The 19,022-nt window shown below is 46.5% G+C and overlaps 1 protein-coding gene across 6 annotated transcripts in view; it reads left to right on the top strand.

Annotated features, from left to right (window-relative positions):
* Positions 1-19,022, top strand: part of kdm5a (lysine demethylase 5A) — a 343,245-nt gene that overhangs the window by 319,423 nt on the left and 4,800 nt on the right. For 5 of the 6 annotated variants that reach the window (XM_086008547.1, XM_086008546.1, XM_086008544.1 and 2 more), the window contains one exon: positions 5,618-5,780. In XM_086008547.1, the coding sequence (XP_085864673.1) occupies positions 5,618-5,780 (163 nt within the window). Of the gene's footprint in view, positions 1-5,617; positions 5,853-19,022 lie in introns of all 6 variants that reach the window. The other variant, XM_086008548.1, reaches the window with a different exon arrangement.

The following is a 19,022-nucleotide window of genomic DNA, read 5'->3' as shown; positions in this document are numbered from 1 at the left end:
CCAACCACAGATGATAGGCTAACTGGTCTATAGTTTCCAGCCTTTTGTCTACTTCCCTTTTTAAATAAGGGCGTTACATTAGCGTTTTCCAATCTGCTGGGACCTTTCCTGAATCCAGGGAGTTTTGGAAAATTACCACTAATGCATCCACAATCCCTACTGCTACTTCTCTCAAGACCCTAGGATGTAAGCCATCAGGTCCAGGGGATTTATCCGCTTTTAGTCCCATTATCTTACCGAGTACCACCTCCTTCGTGATTTTAATCGTGTTTAACTCCTCCCCCCCCATAGCCCCCTGTTTGTCCAGTGTTGGGATATTTTTAGTGTCCTCTACTGTAAAGACTGATACAAAATATTTGTTCAGCGTTTTTGCCATCTCCATGTTCCCCACCACTAATTTCCTGGTCTCGTCCTCTAAGGGACCAACATTCACTTTAGCCACCCTTTTTCTTTTTATGTAACTGTAGAAACTCTTGCTATCTGTTTTTATATTTTTTGCTAGTTTACTTTCATAATCTATCTTCCCTTTCTTAATTAATCTTTTAGTTATTCTTTACTGGCTTTTAAATGCTTCCCAATCTTCTATCCTCCCACTAGATTTGGCTACTTTATATGCCCTTGTTTTCAGTCGGATACTCTCCTTTATTACTTAGCCACGGATGGCTGTCTTTTCTTTTACGCCCCTTTTTCCTCAGTGGAATATATTTTTCTTGAAAGTTGTGAAATATGTCCTTGAATGTACACCACTGCTCATGTACCGTCTTACACTTTAATCTATTTTCCCAGTCCACTTTAGTCAACTCTGCTCTCATACCTTCATAGTCTCCTTTATTTAAGCTTAGTACGCTGGTTTGAGACCCAACTCTCTCACCCTCCAACTGAATTTGGTATTCAACCATGTTATGGTCACTCATTCCAAGGGGATCCTTTACTAAGACATTTTTTATTAATCCTGTCTCATTACACAGGACCAGATCTAAGATTGCCTGCCCCCTGGTTGGTTCAGTAACATACTGCTCAAGGAACCCGTCCCTCTTGCACTCTATGAACTCTTCCTCAAGGCTGCCCTGCCCAATTTGATTTGTCCAGTCAATATGAAAGTTAAAATCCCCCATGATTATAGCTGTTCCCTTATTACAAGCCCCAACTATTTCCTGATTTATACTCCGACCAACAGAGTTGCCAGAGTTAGGAGGCCTATAGACTACTCCCACTAGTGACTTTTTCCCCTTATTATTCCTTATCTCTACCCAAACTGTTTCACTATCCTGATCCTTTGACCCAATATCATTTCTCACTATTGCAGTGATTCCATCCTTTATTAACATAGCCACCCCACCTCCCTTTCCTTTCTGTCTGTCCTTCCTAATTGTCAAATACCCCTGGATGTTTAGTTCCCAGTCATGGTCACCTTGCAGCCATGTTTCTGTAATGGCCAGCAGATCATACCCATGTGTAGTTATTTGTACCGTCAACTCGTCTATTTTGTTACGAATGCTGCGTGCATTCAGATAAAGAACTTTTAAATATGTTTTGTGACAATTTATTCCTGCTTTTACCCCCTTTACTACTTTACCTTTATCTTTATACAGTCTGTCCCTTCCTGACACGCTCTGGTTTTTAATTCCCCCACTGCTACCTTGCTCTATTGCCTTCTCCACTGACATTTTTATTTTTCGCTCTCTTGAAACCTCCCCCCCACTAATTAGTTTAAAGCCCTCTCTGCAGCCCTAGTTATTCGATTCGCCAGGATTCTAGTCCCAGCACTGGCCAAGTGAAGCCCGTCCCAGCGGAACAGCTCTCTCCTGTCCCAGTACTGGTGCCAGTGTCCCATGAAGCAAAACCCATTTCTCCCACACCAGTCTTTGAGCCACGCATTTAACACTCTCATTTTATTTACCCTAGCCAAATTTGCTCGTGGCTCAGGTAATAATCCAGAGATTATTACCCTAGAGGTTCTGTTTTTTAATTTGGCCCCGAGCTGCTCATACTCCCTTAGCAGAACCTCTTTCCTTGTCCTATCTATCTCGTTGGTACCAACATGGACCACGACAACTGGATCCTCCCCCTCCCACTCCAAGTTTCTCTCCAGCCCAGAGGAGATGTCGTTAACCCTGGCACCGGGCAGGCAACACAGCCTTCGGGACTCTCGCTCTTGGTTGCAAAGAACCCTATCTATCCCCCTAATGATACTATCCCCTACCACTACAACATTTCTTTTTACTCCCCCCACTTGAATGGCCCCCCGTTCCACAGTGCTGTGGCCAGGTTGCTCATCCTCCCTGCAGTCCCCGTTCCCGTCCCCACAGGGAGTAAGAGCCTCGAACCTGTTGGACAAGAGCAAGGGCTGTGGCTCCTCCAACACTACCTCCTGGATCCCCGTACCTGCCTCACTCATAGTCACACCCTCCTGTCCCTGACCACGGACTACATCTGAATTAGTTAATCTAATTGGTGTGACTACTTCCTGGAACACAGAGTCCAGGTAGCTCTCCCCCTCCCTGATGTGTCGCAGTGTTTGAAGCTCGGACTCCAGCTCATCAACACGGAGCCGGAATTCCTTGAGCAGCCAACACTTACTGCAAATGTAATCACTGTTAACATCAATGGTGTCCACCAGCTCCCACACATTGCAGCAGTAACACATCACCTGCTCTCCCATTCTATGTAATTAATTACATTTATTATTATTATTTTTAAATGATATATTTAAGGGCCCTGGTTTATAAACAGTCCCCGCTACACCACAGAGACTTTAGAAACTATAAACCACAGAGTTAAGGTTTAAAAAGAGAGAAACACTCACCAACCAATCACTTACCTGCTTACTGGTGACGTCACACTTCGATTACTTTTTACTTCTCTCCTTCCCTCGGAGTTCCGAGATTGGAGATTGGTAAACCTACCTGGTCTCTGGAGCCTTTTATAACCCCGCTGCCGCTCTGCTCCGCGTTTCCCGCCAACTCTCGCTCCGCACCGAGGCCTACCTGGTCTCTGGAGCCTTTTATAGCCCCACTGCCGCTCGCGTTTCCCGCCGACTCTTGCTCCACACCGAGGCCTACCTGGTCTCTGGAGCCTTTTATAACCCCGCTGCCGCTCTGCTCCGCGTTTCCCGCCAACTCTCGCTCCGCACCGAGGCCTACCTGGTCTCTGGAGCCTTTTATAGCCCCGCTGCCGCTCGCGTTTCCCGCCGACTCTTGCTCCGCACCAAGGCCTACCTGGTCTCTGGAGCCTTTTATAGCCCCGCTGCCGCTCGCGTTTCCCGCCGAGACTCGCTCCGCACCGAGGCCTACCTGGTCTCTGGAGCCTTTTATAGCCCCGCTCTGCTCGCGTTTCCCGCCGACTCTTGCTCCGCACCGAGGCCTACCTGGTCTCTGGAGCCTTTTATAGCCCCGCTCTGCTCGCGTTTCCCGCCGACTCTTGCTCCGCACCGAGGCCTACCTGGTCTCTGGAGCCTTTTATAGCCCCGCTCTGCTCGCGTTTCCCGCCGACTCTTGCTCCGCACCGAGGCCTACCTGGTCTCTGGAGCCTTTTATAGCCCCGCTCTGCTCCGCGTTTCCCGCCAACTCTCGCTCCGCACTGAGGCCTACCTGGTCTCTGGAGCCTTTTATAGCCCCGCTGCCGCTCGCGTTTCCCGCCAACTCTCGCTCCGCACTGAGGCCTACCTGATCTCTGGAGCCTTTTATAGCCCCGCTGCCGCTCGCGTTTCCCGCCAACTCTCGCTCCGCACTGAGGCCTACCTGGTCTCTGGAGCCTTTTATAGCTCAACTCTGCTCCGCACTGAGGCCTACCTGGTCTCTGGAGCCTTTTATAGCCCAACTCTGCTCCGCGATTCCCGCCGACTCTCGCTCCGCACTGAGGCCTACCTGGTCTCTGGAGCCTTTTATAGCCTAACTCTGCTCCGCGATTCCCGCCGACTCTCGCTCTGCACTGAGGCCTATATAGTGAAAAGCTGAGGCTCCAGTACAGATCCCTGGGGGATCATGCTGCCAACACCCATTACCCCCTAGCTCCTAACCAATTCCCTGTTATTTAGGAGGTAGGCATACTGTTGTTTCACAATTATCTTTCCACCTTTCTCATCACTGTTTGTTCAAGTCCCTCCAATCTGGGTTTTGCACTTGCCCACAATACCGAGACTGGCCTAAAATCACATGTCTTTCAGTGTGACTGTGGCGCTCTCGCTCCTCCTGCTGTTTTTAATGTCATTGCCACCCCTCCTCCTCCAATGTCTCTCCTCTGCAACCCATCTTTGGGGCACGGCTTTCTGCTGGTTCCACTCTGAACCTGATTTATTGCAGGCGCTATGTAACTGAAAATGCCTTTGCATGCACAATCACCTCTGGTGTACCTTTGACCCCCTCTTCATTATATACATGCTACTCCTTGGTGACATTATCCAGAAGTACTGGGTCAGCTTCCACATTTATGCTGGGGACACCCAGCTCTACCTCACTGCCTCCTTCAGTGTCTCAATTATTGTTGCCAAATTATTGCCAAACTGACATCAAGATGTGGATGAGTCAATGTCCCTGCAGCTGAATCTGCAAAAAGCAAAAGTGAGTGGGCAATAAGGTGGGTATAATATGGGGAAATGTGAGGTTATTCACTTTGGTAGGGAGAATAGAACAACAGAATATTTTTTAAATGGTGCAGAACTATTAAATGTTGGTGTTCAGAGTGACCTGGGTGTCCTGGTACACGAAACACAGAAAGTTAACCTGCAGGTACAGCAAACAATTAGGAGGGCAAATGGCATGTTGGCCTTTATTGCAAGGGAGTTGGACACAAGAGTAAGGAAGTCTTGCTGCAATTGCACAGGGTGAGACCACACCTGGAGTACTCTGCACAGTTTTGGTCTCCGTACCTGAGGAAAGATATACTTGCCTTAGAGGGGATGCAATGAAGCTTCACTAGATTGATTCCTGGGATGAGAGGGTTATCCTATGAGGAGAGATTGAACAGAATGGGCCTATACTCTCTCAAGTTTAGAAGAATGAGAGGTGATAGAATCTTATCTCTTTTAATGATGAGAGGGCTTGACAGGGTAGATGCTGAGAGGCTGTTTCCCCTGGCTGGAGAGTAGAACTAGGGTGCATAGTCTCAGGATAAGGGGTCGGCCATTTAGGATTGAGATGAGGAGGAATTTATTCACTCAGAGGGTTGTGAATCTTTGGAATTCTCTGCCCCAGAGAGCTATGGAGGCTCAGTCGATGAGTATATTCAAGGCTGAGATCGATAGATTTGTGGACCTTAAGGGAATCAAGGGATGGGATGATCAGGCGGGAAAGTGGAGTTGAGGTTCAAGATCAGCCACAATCTTATTAACTGCCAGAATGGCCTATCTTGCTCCTATTTCTTATGTTCCCCATACAACCCTCTCCTTTTCTCCCCCTTATCCATGCTCAGTTTCCAATGCATCCTTTGATCCTTACTGTAACGTGCTTAGAGAATTATATAAATCCAGTGACATCCACCAGTTCTAGTTGCTGTATGTTATGAAATGTCCAATACTTTTTACCCTACTAGGCTGAGAGTTAGTCTTGTATGAGCAGACACCTTGTGGGTATTTGGGGAGTGTCGGTCTCACATTGTGAATGTTTTCTTTGTTTACCAGGATGGTGCAAGCAGCGTCTCATCTGGTAGCTTGGAGCCAAACCTATTCTGTGATGAAGAAATTCCAATAAAAGCGGAGGAAGTGGTGTCACATGTGTGGCCAGCTGCCCCTTCTTTCTGTGCGGAACATGCTTATTCTTCAGCATCAAAATCCTGCTCGCAAGGTCAGTCTGACCGTATCCTACAGCACCATCCTGTTTAACATATACCTTCTCTCTTGAGTTGGCTGCCTTCAGGTGACTTCTTCACTAACAAACTTGAAAGAGTATACCTTTTCCATCCACAATGAATCTCTAGATGTAAATTATATAAGCTGCTTTCCAAGCAGGACATTATTCCTTCTAAAGCGTGATTTCTGTATGCTCTTTGTCAACTTTCACTTTTAGAATTAGAGTTAAGTGTACTTGTTGATAATCTTTTGGATTAATGTACTCAAACCTGTCTCCGGGTGAGAGAGATTTGAGCACGTCATGTGATACATTCCCAGACCAAACCTACAGCACTGACTGAGGAAGTTGTTCGTTGACTCTCCGAGCTGGAGAGAAGACATTGGGATCCTGCTACTCACGTAGTGTTCTTCTCTTGGAAGGAATTGAAGAGACCATCAAAACCATGACCATTAGGGAAAGTGCCTCCTCACCGTTCTGAGCAACATACATGATCACTACCACCAGATATAGCATTGTTAAGCAATGCCTGGCTTATCTGGAGAGTCGAAGTTATCTGATTTATGTGCATGCCAAACTGGTCATGATCTATTGGAAAAGGTTGAAGCTCATTGCTGTCCAAGCCCCATGCCGACTCCTTCCCTTCTCTCTTGCCTTAGCTTCTGTATTGAGTGACTCCTCATCCCCAGTGATTTTACTCTTCACTTCCACTCCCCTAGCCCCCTGTCCAATTCACCGATCTCCTGATGATCCTGAGGCTTAAAAAGTTAAATTTTGAGGATGGGTGCATAAACTTGGCTTGTATTCCCTTGAGTATAGAAGACTGAGAATGATCTAATCTTGGTATTTAAAATGATTAAGGGAATGGATTGGGTAGATTCAGAAAAACTATTTCTTCCGGTGGAGGAATCCAGAACAAGGGGCACTCATGGAAACAACTCTCAAAGTTGCTTACAGCTACGCTCTTAAATTCACTGCTCCCTCTGCTCTGGCCCTCTACTCATCATGAAACCTCTGGAGCTGTCAAGTTGCTTAACCACTCCCTCACATCTGACTTTGCTTCTCTTGTTCATAGAATTTTACAGCACAGAAGGAGGCCATTCGGCCCATTGTGCCTGCTGTCCCATCGTGCCTGCTCTCCAATTAGTTCTTCTGCCAATTACCTTCAATCTGTGCCCTCTGGTTACTGACCCTTCTGCCAGTGGAAACAGTAGTAGCTGCTCCTGTGTCCTGCCACTCCCCTAGCCTCCTGCCCCAGGCCCTTCCACTCTAATCCTGAACTACATCTTTTTGCTGTATTTTTCTACATCTCTCCCTCCCCCTCTTCAAGATGAAATTGTCCAAGACCCACCTCTTGCTCTGTTGACTTCCTCCCCACTTAACTTTCGATCAGCGAGCTCCCCTGCCTGGTCCCTATGCAAGCTGATATTGTCAGTGTTTCCCTCCCCTTCATTGTACTCATCCCCCAATCTTGACCCTTCTGTGTTCACCAATTGCTGTTCCAATTCCAGCTCCCTTTCATCTCGAAGGTCCTTGATCATGTTGTCACCTCCCAGTTTTCTGCTCATCTCTGCTGTCACGCAGCACTTCGAGTACTAGGCGCAATTATGGTCTCTATACATCCTTGCTCCTGTACTCAAATCCTCTCGCTATGAAGGCCAACATACCATTTGCCTTCTTAACCGCCTGCTGCACCTGCATGCTTACCTTCAGCGACTGGTGCACAAGGACACCCAGGTCTCGTTGCACTTCCCCTTCTCCCAATCTATTGCCGTTCAGATAATAATCTGCTTTCCTATTTTTGCCACCAAAGTGGATAACCTTGCATTTATCCACATTATACTGCATCTGTCAAGCATCTGCCCAAACACCCAACCTGTCCAAATCATACTGGAGTTTCTCGGGATCCTCCTCACAGCACACACGCCCACCCAGCTTTGTGTCGTCTGCAAACTTGGAGATATTACATCTAGTTCCCTCGTCTAGATCATTAATATATATTGTGAATAGCTGGGGTCCTAGCACCGATCCCTGCGGTACCCCACTAGTAACTGCCTGCCACTCGGAAAAAGACCGGTTTATTCCAACTCTTTCCTGTCTGCCAACCAGTTCTCTATCCAAGTCAGTACCTTACCCCCAATCCCATGTGCTTTAACTTTGCACGCTAATCTCTTATGCGGGACCTTATCAAAAGCCTTCTGAAAGTCCAAATACACCACATCCACTGGTTCTCCCTCATCTATTTTACCAGTTACATGCTCAAAAAATTCCAGTAGATTAGTCAAGCACAATTTACCTTTTGTAAATCCATGTTGACTTTGTCCGATCTTGTCACTGTTTTCCAAGTGCTCTGCTATTATATCTATTATAATGGACTCTAGCATTTTCCCCACTACCGATGTCAGGCTTACTGGTCTATAATTCCCCATTTTCTCTCTACCACCTTTTTTGAATAGTGGGGTTGCATTAGCTACCCTCCAATTCATGGGAACTGTTCCAGAGTCTATAGAATTTTGGAAGATGACTTGCAATGCAACTACTATTTCTAGGGCCACTTCCTTAAGTACCCTGGGATGTAGATTATCAGGCCCTGGGGATTTATCGGCCTTCAATCCCGTCAATTTCCCTAACCCCATTTCCCTACAAATACTGATTTCATTCAGTTCCTCCCTCTCATTAGACCCTATGTTCCCCGACATCTCTGGGAGGTTATTTATGTCCTCCTTTGTGAAGACAGAACCAAAGTATGTATTTAATTGGCCTGCCATTTCTTTGTTCCCCATTATAAATTCCCCTGATTCTGACGCTTGACTTCACCCATCTTTTTCTCTTCACATATCTATAGAAGCTTTTACAGTCAGTTTTTATGTTCCCTGCAAGCTTACTTTCATACTCTATTTTCCCCCTCTTAATTAATCCCTTTGTCCTCCTTTGCTGAATCCTAAACTGCTCCCAATCCTCAGGTTTGCTGCTTTTTCTGGCCAATTTATATGTCCTCTCCTTGGATCTTATGCTATCCCTAATTTCCCTTGTTAGCCACGGTTGAGTCACCTTTGATTTATTTTTATGCCAAATAGGGATGAAAAAATTCTGTAGTTCATCCATGCGATCTTTAAATGTTTACCATTACCTATCCACCATCAACCCTTTAAGTAATGTTCCCCAATCCATCCTAGCCAACTCGCGCCTCATACAATTGTAGTTTCCTTTATTTACATTCAGGACACTAGTCTGAGTCAAATACTTCACTCTCCATCTTAATGAAGGATTCTATCATATGATCGCTCCGCCCCAAGGGGCCTCGCACAACAAGATTGCTAATTAATCCTTTCTCATTACGTAATACCCAGACTAAGATGGCCTGATCTCCAGTTGATTCCTCAACATATTGGTCTAGGAAACCATCCCGTATACATTCCAGCAATTCCTCCTCCACAGTACTGTTACTAATTTGGTTAGCCCAATCTATATGTAGATTAAAGTCACCCATGGTAACTGCTGTGTCCTTATTGCACACGTCTCTAATTTCCCGTTTAATGCCATCCCTAACCTTAGCATTACTGTTTGGGGGTCTGTATACAACTCCCACTAACCTTTTCTGCCCCTTGGTATTTCTCAGCTCTATCCATACAGATTCCACATCATCAGAGCTAATATCCTTCCTTATTATTGTGTTAATCTCCTCTTTGACTAGCAATGCTACCCCACCTCCTTTTTCTTTTTGCCTGTCTTTCCTGAATATTGAATACCCCTGGATGTTGAATTCCCAGCTTTGGTCACCCTGGAGCCATGTCTCCGTAATCCCAATTATATCATATCCGTTTACATCTATTTGCGCAGCTAATTCATCCACCTTATTACGAATGCTCCTCGCATTAAGACACAAAGCCTACAGGCTTGTTTTTTTAACACTCTTAGACCTTTTAGAATTATTATTTACTGTGGCCATGTTTGATTGAAACCCTTGATTTCTCTGACTGCCACTTTTGCTTTTCTCCTTCCTGTCTTTTGCTTCTATCCTTGCTTCCCTTTCCTGTCTCCCTGCACAGGTCCCAACCCCCTGCCATTTTAATTTAAATCCTCCCCAACAGCACTAGCAAACACTCCCCCTAGGACATCGGTCCCGGTCCTGCCCAGGTGCAAACCGTCCAGTTTGTACTGGTGCCACCTCCCCCAGAACTGGTTCCAATGCCCCAGGAATTTGAATCCCTCCCCCTTGCACCATTCCTCTAGCCACGTATTCATCTGAAATATCCTTCTATTTCTACTCTGACTAGCATGTGGCACTGGTAGCAATCCTGAGATTACTACCTTTGAGGTCCTACCTTTTAATTTACCTCCTAACTCCCTATATTCAGCTTTTAGGACCTCATCCCGTTTTTTACCTATATTGTTGGTACCTATGCACCACGACAACTGGCTGTTCACCCTCCCCCTCCAGAATGCCCTGCAGCTGCTCCGAGACATCCTTGACCCTTGCACCAGGGAGGCAACATACCATCCTGGAGTCTCGTTTGCGGCCGCAGAAACGCCTATCTATTCCCCTGAGGACACTGTACATCGTGTTGTGTGGCACTACCACCATGCTAAATGGGATAGATTCAGAACAGATCCAGCAGCTCAAAACTGGGCATCCATGAGATGCTGTGGGCCATCAACAGCAGCAGAATTGTATTTTACCACAATCTGTAACCTCACTCTACCATTACCATCAAGCCAAGGGACCAACCCTGGTTCAATAAGGAGTGTAGAAGAACATGCCAGGAGCAGCACCAGGCGTACCTAAAAATGAGATGTCACACAGCTACAACACAGGACTACATCCATGCTAATCAGCAGAAGCAGCCTGCTATAGATAGAGCTAAGTGATCCTACAATCAACAGATCAGATCAAAGCTCTGCAGTCCTACCACATCCAGTCGTGAATGGTGGTGGGCCATTAAACAACTAACGGGAGGAGGAGGCTCCATAGACAACCCCCATCCTCTATGATGGTGGAGCCCAGCACGTCAGTGCAAAAGCCAAGGCTGAAGTGTTCACAGCCATCTTCAGCCAGAAGTGCCGAGTGGATGATCCATCTCGGCCTCTTCCTGAGATCCCCACCATCACAGAAGCCAGTCTTTAGCCAATTCAATTCACTCCTCATGATAGTAGGCCATTCAGCCCCTCGAGCCTATTCCGCTATGCAGTTAGATCATGGCTGATCTGCGACCTAACTCCATATTCCCGCCTTTGGCCCATATCTCTCAGTAACTTTGGTTAACAAAAAGCTATCAATCTCTGATTTAAAATTAACAATTCAAGTAGCATCAATTGCTGTTTGCGGAAGAGAGTTCCAAACTTCTACCAGCCTTAGTGTAGAAGTGTTTATTAATTTCACTCCTGAAAGGTCTGGCTCTAATTTTTAGACTCTGCCCCGCAGTCCTAGAATCCCCAACCAATGGAAATGGTTTCTCTCTGTCCCCCTTAATATCTTGAAAACTTCAACCTTCTAAATTCTAGAGAATATAACCCTAATTTGTGTAAGCTCTCCTCATAACTTAACCCTTGAAGTGTGGGACGGCAGAGCGCACTGGATACAGCAAAGGCTGTGGGCCCCGACAACATCCCGGCTGTAGTGCTGAAGACTTGTGCTCCAGAACTAGCCGCACCTCTTGCCAAGCTGTTGCCGTACAGCTACAACAATTCAATTTTTTTATTTGCCATATGTAACAAGTACAAGTACAATGGAATGCTTACTCCCCGTAGGGACACGTCAGCTATTTTTACAGTGCCGTGTTCAGAAAGTCAATTCTTTGGCATCCAGTGGCAGTGGGAGCACGATGTCCCTCAGCCGCTCCGTCCTCCTCGTCACCGCGACCTCCTCCTCACTGTTGCCTGCTCGGCTCCACGTGTGGCGGCCTGCTTCTCCCGCTCACCCTCTGGCCACCATTCCCGGCTCCCCTCCTCCCAGTCGGACTGCGAGTCGTCGTGGCTGCTGCTGCGTCCCGATGCGCTGCGCTGCCTCTGCCCGACTCGCCGAACACATCCTCCGGTCGCCGCGGCCTCCACCTCACGGTCGCCGCAGCCTCCACCTCACCGTCGCCGGCTCCACGGTCCAACGGCCCGGGCCTGCTTCTTCCGGTCCGGCCTCTGGCCGCCACGCTCGGCTCCCCTCCTCCCATTCAGAATGCCTTCCCGCTGAGGAGCAGCCGGCCGACGTGCCCTAGCGGGTCGACGTGGCATTCCGGGACACAGGCATCTACCCGACAATGTACAGGAAACTTTCTGCTATCCGGCACCGACGGGACCGAGCTGGTGCCGTTAGATCACAACTGCCGTAGAAACCAGCGCTAATGTTTAAAACATACGGAGCTCAGAGCTCCGTGTGAAGCAACAAACCCTGTGCTTCAAAACAGTCGGCGCAGCTTGCAAGCGTCTAGCTGAAGCTGTTGCTTAGCTACGGAGACGCTTGCAGAGCCAGGACTGGAGAAAAGAAGCAACATAACATAAGAACATAAGAAATAGGAGCAGGAGTAGGCCAATCGGCCCCTCGAGCCTGCTCCGCCATTCAATAAGATCATGGCTGATCTGATCCTAACCACCAATCTACTATCACAGAACCATCTCCAGAATCTAACAGAATTAGACACACGAACTAGGAGCAGGATCAGGCTACACGGCCCCTGGGCCCGCTCCGCTACCCACAGGGCCATGACCGATCCGAACCTAGACTCATGTCCAAATTCCTGCCCGCTCCCCGTAACCCTTAATTCCCTTTACTTCTAGGAAACTGTCTATTTCTGTTTTAAATTTATGTAATGATGTAGCTTCTACAGCTTTTTGGGGCAGCCTATTCCATGGACCTACCACCCTCTGAGTGAAGTAGTTCCTCCTCATCTCAGTTTTGAAAGAGCAGCCCCTTATTCTAAGACTATGCCCCCTAGTTCTAGTTTCACCCATCATCGGGAACATCCTCCCCGCATCCACCCGATCCAACCCCTTCACAATCTTAAATGTTTCAATAAGATCGCCTCTCATTCTTCTGAACTCCAATGAGTAGAGTCCCAATCTACTCAACCTCTCCTCATATGTCCATCCCCTCATCCCCGGGATTAACTGAGTGAACCTTACTTGCTCTCGAGTCAGTGCAAAGATGTCTTTTCTTAAGTATGGACACCAAAACTGTCTGCAGTATTCCAGGTGCGGTCTCACCAATACCTTGTACAACTGAAGCAATACCTCCCTATTTTTATATTCTATCCCCCTAGCAATGAAAGCCAACATTCCATTGGCCTTCTTAATCACTTGCTGCACCTGCATACTAACCTTTTGAGTTTCGTGCACCAGGACCCCCAGATCCCTTTGTACTTCAGTACTTTCCAGTTTCTTGCCATTAAGATAATAACTTGCTCTACGATTTTTCCTGCCAAAGTGCATAACCTCACACTTTCCAGTATTGTATTCCATCTGCCAAATCTCTGCCCACTTATTTAGCCTGTCTATGTCCCCTTGCAGGTTTTTTATGTCCTCCTCACTCACTACTTTCCCCCCCATCTTAGTATCATCTGCAAACTTTGATATGTTACACTCGGTCCCCTCCTCCAAATCGTTAATATAGATTGTAAAGAGTTCGGGACCCAGCACTGACCCCTGCGGAACACCACTAGTTACTGATTGCCAGCCTGAGAATGAACCATTTATCCCAACTCTTTGCCTTCTGTTAGATAGCCAATCCTCTATCCATGCCAGAATATTACCCCCATCCCGTGATTTTTTATCTTAAGCAACAATCTTTTGTGTGGCACCTTGTCAAATGCCTTTTGGAAGTCTAAATATACTACGTCCACTGGTTCCCCTTTATCCACCCTATATGTTACTTCCTCAAAGAACTCCAGCAAATTTGTCAAACATGACTTCCCCTTCATAAAACCATGCTGACTTTGTCCTATTAAATTATGATTATCCAAATGTCCTGTTACTGTCTCCTTAATAATGGACTCCAAAATTTTACCTACCACAGATGTTAGGCTAACCGGTCTATAGTTTCCAGCCTTCTGTCTACTGCCCTTTTTGAATAAGGGTGTTACATTAGCAGTTTTCCAGTCTGCTGGGACCTTTGCCGAGTCCAGGGAGTTTTGGAAAATTATTACCAATGCATCCACAATCCCTACCGCCACTTCCCTCAAGACCCTAGGATGTAAGCCATCCGGTCCAGGGGATTTATCCGCCTTGAGTCCCATTATTTTACCGAGTACCACTTCCTTAGTGATTTTGATCGTGTTTAGCTCCTCCCCCCCATAGCCCCCTGTTTGTCCAGTGTTGGGATATTGTTAGTGTCCTCTACTGTAAAGACTGATACAAAATATTCATTCGGTGTTTTTGCCATCTCCATATTTCCCGGTCTCATCCTCTAAGGGACCAACATTTACTTTAGCCACCCTTTTTCTTTTTATATAACTATAAAAACTCTTACTATCTGTTTTTATATTTTTTGCTAATTTACTTTCATAATCTATCTTCCCTTTCTTAATCAATCTTTTTGTTATTTTTTGCTGTCTTTTAAAGTTTTCCCAATCCTCTATCCTCCCACTAGATTTGGCTACCTTATATGCCCTTGTTTTTAGTCGAATACTATCCTTAATTTCTTTACTTAGCCACGGATGGCTGTCTTTTCTTTTACACCCTTTTCTTCTCAGTGGAATATTTTTTTTTTGGAAGTTGTAAAATAACTCCTTAAATGTACACCGCTGATCATGTATCGTCTTACCCTTTAATCTCTTTTCCCAATCCACTCTACTCAATTCCGCTCTCATACCTTCATAGTCTCCTTTATTCAAGCTTAGCACGCTTGTTTGAGATCCAACCTTCTCACCCTCTAATTGAATATGGAATTCAACCATGTTACGGTCACTCATTCCAAGGGGATCCTTTACTAGGACATTTTTAATTAATCCTGTCTCGTTACACAGGACCAGATCTAAGGTTGCTTGCCCCCTGGTCGGTTCAGTTACATACTGCTCAAGAAACCCATCCCTAATACACTCAATGAACTCATCCTCAAGGCAGCCCTGCCCAATTTGATTTGTCCAATTAATATGATAGTTAAAATACCCCATAATTATAGATGTTCCCTTATTACAAGCCTCAACTATTTCCTGATTGATACTCCGTCCAACAGATTTGCAACTGTTCGGAGGCCTATAGACTACGCCCACTAGTGTTTTTTTCCCCTTATTATTCCTTACCTCCACCCAAACTGTTTCATTATCCTGATCTTTTGACCCAATATCATTTCTCTGTATTACAGTGATTCCTTCCTTTATTAACATAGCCACCCCACCTCCCCTTCCTTCCTGCCTGTCCTTCCTGATCGTTAAATAACCTGGTTTGTTTAATTCCCAGGCATTGTCACCCTGCAGCCATGTTTCTGTAATGGCCACAAGATCATACCCATATGTAGTTATTTGTGCCATTAACTCGTCTATTTTGTTACAAATGCTACGTGCATTCAGATAGAGAACTTTCAAATATGTTTTGTGACACTTAGTTCCTGCTTTTGCCCTTTTTATTACTTTACCTTTTACTCCATACCTTCTGCCCCTTCCTGACACGCTCTGGTTTTTAATTTCCCCACTGCTACCTAAGTCTATGACCTTCTCTGTTGTCATTTTTATTATTTGCTCTCTAGGAACCTCCCCCCCACCAGTTAGTTTAAAGCCCTCTCTACAGCCCTAGTTATATGATCCGCCAGGACTCTAGTCCCAGCACTGGCCAAGTGAAGCCCGTCCCAACGGAACAGCTCCCTCCTGCCCCAGTACTGGTGCCAGTGTCCCAGGAAGCAAAACCCCTTTCTCCCACACCAGTCTTTGAGCCACGCATTTAGCTCTCTAATTTTATTTGTCCTAGCCAAATTCGCTCGTGGCTCAGGTAATAATCCAGAGATTATTACCCTTGAGGTTCTGTTTTTTAATTTGACCCCTAGCTGCTCATACTCCTTTAACAGAACCGGCTTCCTAGTCCTATCTACGTTGTTTGTACCAACATGGACCACGACAACTGGATCCACCCCCTCCCACTGCAAGTTTCTTTCCAGCCCAGAGGAGATGTCCTTAACCCTGGCACCGGGTAGGCAACACAGCCTTCGGGACTCTCGCTCTCGGCTGCAGAGAACTCTATCCCCCTAATAATACTATCCCCTACCACTACAACATTTCTATTTACTCCCCCATCTTGAATGGCCCCCCGTTCCACGGTGCTGTGGCCAGGTTGCTCATCCTCCCTGCAGCCCCTGCTCCTGTCCCCACAGGGAGTAAGATCCTCGAACCTGTTGGTCAAGAGCAAGGGCTGCGGCTCCTCCAGCTCTACCTCCTGGATCCCCGTACCTGCCTCACTCGTAGTCACACCGTCCTGTCCCTGACCATGGGCTACATCTGAATTACTTAACTTCATAGGTGTGACCACCTCCTGATACACAGAGTCCAGGTACTTCTCCCCCTCCCTGATGTGTCGCAGTGTCTGAAGCTCAGACTCCAGCTCATCAACACGGAGCTGGAGTTCCTGTAGCAGCAGACACTTGTCACAGACGTAATCACCGTGAGCCTCAATGGGGTTCACCGGCTCCCACATCTCGCAACAGTAGCACATCACCTGCTCCATTCTATGTAATTAATTACATTTTTTATTGTTAGTTATGGACACCCTCTGCCCGATTTTAGATGCTAGTATCCCCTTTAATTAATTGGATTTAAATTAAATCAATCCCTCTAGTTACACCAGTTAAATGGTTTACCAACAGTCACTCTGCACCAGAAAGGCCTTATTAACTACAACCCACAGAGTTAAAGTTTGAAAAGAGCACCAAACACCCGACTTACCCTAACTCACACTTACCCAAACTCACAGCACTCTCTGCTGACCTCGCACTCAGTGCTTGCTCGCACTAGCAATGGTCTTTTTATACTGTTTGAAAAGAAAAAAAATGATCTGAACCGACTCTTGAATTTTGCCGGTAGATAGAGCTTTCCGGACATTTAACCTCCGGATAAACGAAAGTTTCCTGTAGAAAATAGCTCAGGTATGTCCTGTCTACAAAAAGCAGGACAAATCCAATGTGGCAATTACCGCTCCATCAGTCTACTCTGGATCATCAGCAAACTAATGGAAGCACTGTTCCCTCTAAGCTTAACATAAAAAGTGAGGAAAATTGGAGCTTACTTTTGAAAATCAGAATTCTGGTGTCCGGTTTATATTTTTAGAAATGTTGAGGCACTTCACTTTCTGCAGTCCAACCCAATTAGCACATCTGTCTACTGAAGAACTCAAACTGCTTGGGGGCAACAAAGGTTGCCTTTGTCAGAAACAAAAATATGAATTTTTTTTTTTAATTTGGGAAATTGTTTAAAGCCGTAAACAAACTTGCAGAATGGGCATGTAAATGACAAATGAATTTCAATATAGATAAGTGTGAGGTGGTGCATTTTGGTAGGAGGAATAAGGAGGCTACCTACGCCTTGGAAAATAAGAGTGTAAATGGGGTGGAGGTGCAATGGGATCCAGGGGTGTTGAGTCACAAATCATTAAAAGTAGCAACGCAGGTTAAAAAAGCCATAAAAGTGCAAAAAAAGCACGGGTTCATTTCTAGAGGAATAGAGTTCAAAAGCAGGGAAGTTATATTAAACTTGTATAGAACCTTGTCTGATTGTCTCATGATTTGAGACGGTGAGGTGGCAATATGACATTACTGTATACATGCTTTTAAGTGGTTGCTGCTGCTGTTGGTGTATAAGTTGTTGTTGTGAAATCTGCCCATGGATGAAAAGGTCGCGCTCAAAGGAGTTCATGGCCCGCTCAGTACAAAATTTTTTTCGAGGGAACACTGGATGGAAGGTGTATTCGACAGTGCTATCGAGCGCCACTTACTCACTAATAACCTGCTCACCGATGCTCAGTTCGGGTTCTGCCAGAACCACTTGGCTCCAGACCTCATTACAGTCTTGGTCCAAACATGGACAAAAGAGCTACATTCCAGAGGTGAGATGAGAGCGATGCCCTTGACATCAGGCAGTATTTGACTGGGTGTGGCATCAAGAAGCCCTCGTAAAATTGAAGTCAATGGGAATCAGGGGGAAAACTCTCCACTGGCTGGAGCCATACCTTGCACAAAGGGAGATGGCTGTGGTTGTTGGAGGCCAGCTTCAGCTGCTTCATCAATGACCTTCCCTCCATCATAGGGTCAGAAGTGGGGATGTTCGCTGATGACTGCACAGTGTTCAGTTCCATTCACAACTCCTCAGAAAATGAAGCAGTCTGTGCCCGCATGCAGCAAGACCTGGACGACAGTCGGGCTTGGGCTGATAAGTGGCAAGTAACATTCGCGCCACACAAGTGCCAAGTAATGACTATCTCCAACAAGAGAGAGTCTAACCACCGCCCCATGACATTCAATGGCATTACCATCACCGAATCCCCCACTATCAACATCCTAGGGGCCACCATTGACCTGAAATTTAATTGACCCAGCCACATAAATGCTGTGGCTACAAGAGCAGGTCAGAGGCTGGGTATTCTGCGACAAGTATCTCACCTCCTGACTCCCCAAAGTCTTTCCACCATCTACAAGGCACAAGTAAGGAGTGTGATGGAATACTCTCCACTTGCCTGGATGAGTGCAGCTCCAACAACACTCAAGAAGCTCGACACCATCCAGGACAAAGCAGCCCGCTTGATTGGCACCCCCATCCACCACCTTAAACATTCACTCCCTCCACCACCAGCGCACCGTGGCTGCAGTGTGTACCATCTACAAGATGCACTGCAGCAAGTCAACAAGGCTTCTTCGGCAGCACCTCCCAAACCCGCGACCTCTACTACCTAGAAGGACAAGGGCAGCAGGCGCATGGGAACACCACCTCCAGGTTTTCCTCCAAGTCACACACAATCCTGACTTGGAAATACATCGCCATTCCTTCATCGTCGCTGGGTCAAAGTCCTGGAACTCCCTCCCTAACAGCACTATGGGAGTACCTTCACCACACAGACTGCAGCGGTTCAAGGCGGCGGCTCACCACCACCTTCTCAAGGGCAATTTGGAATAGGCACTAACTACTGGCCTTGCCAGCAACGCCCACATCCCATGAACAAATTTTAAAAATGGAGTAGTTGAGGCCAATTTGTGTCACCCTCGTCCTACACTTTCTCCCTTGTCCATCTCGATAGGCCTGCTGTTACATGGTTTCACTCTTACCTCTCTGATCCTAG

Source organism: Somniosus microcephalus, chromosome 16 (genome assembly GCF_052327205.1).
Source record: "Somniosus microcephalus isolate GS21.2 chromosome 16, FLI_Smic_1.0, whole genome shotgun sequence".
In the NCBI taxonomy this organism is placed as follows: Eukaryota; Metazoa; Chordata; class Chondrichthyes; order Squaliformes; family Somniosidae; genus Somniosus; species Somniosus microcephalus.
This window is presented reverse-complemented; position numbering and strand designations above follow the sequence as displayed.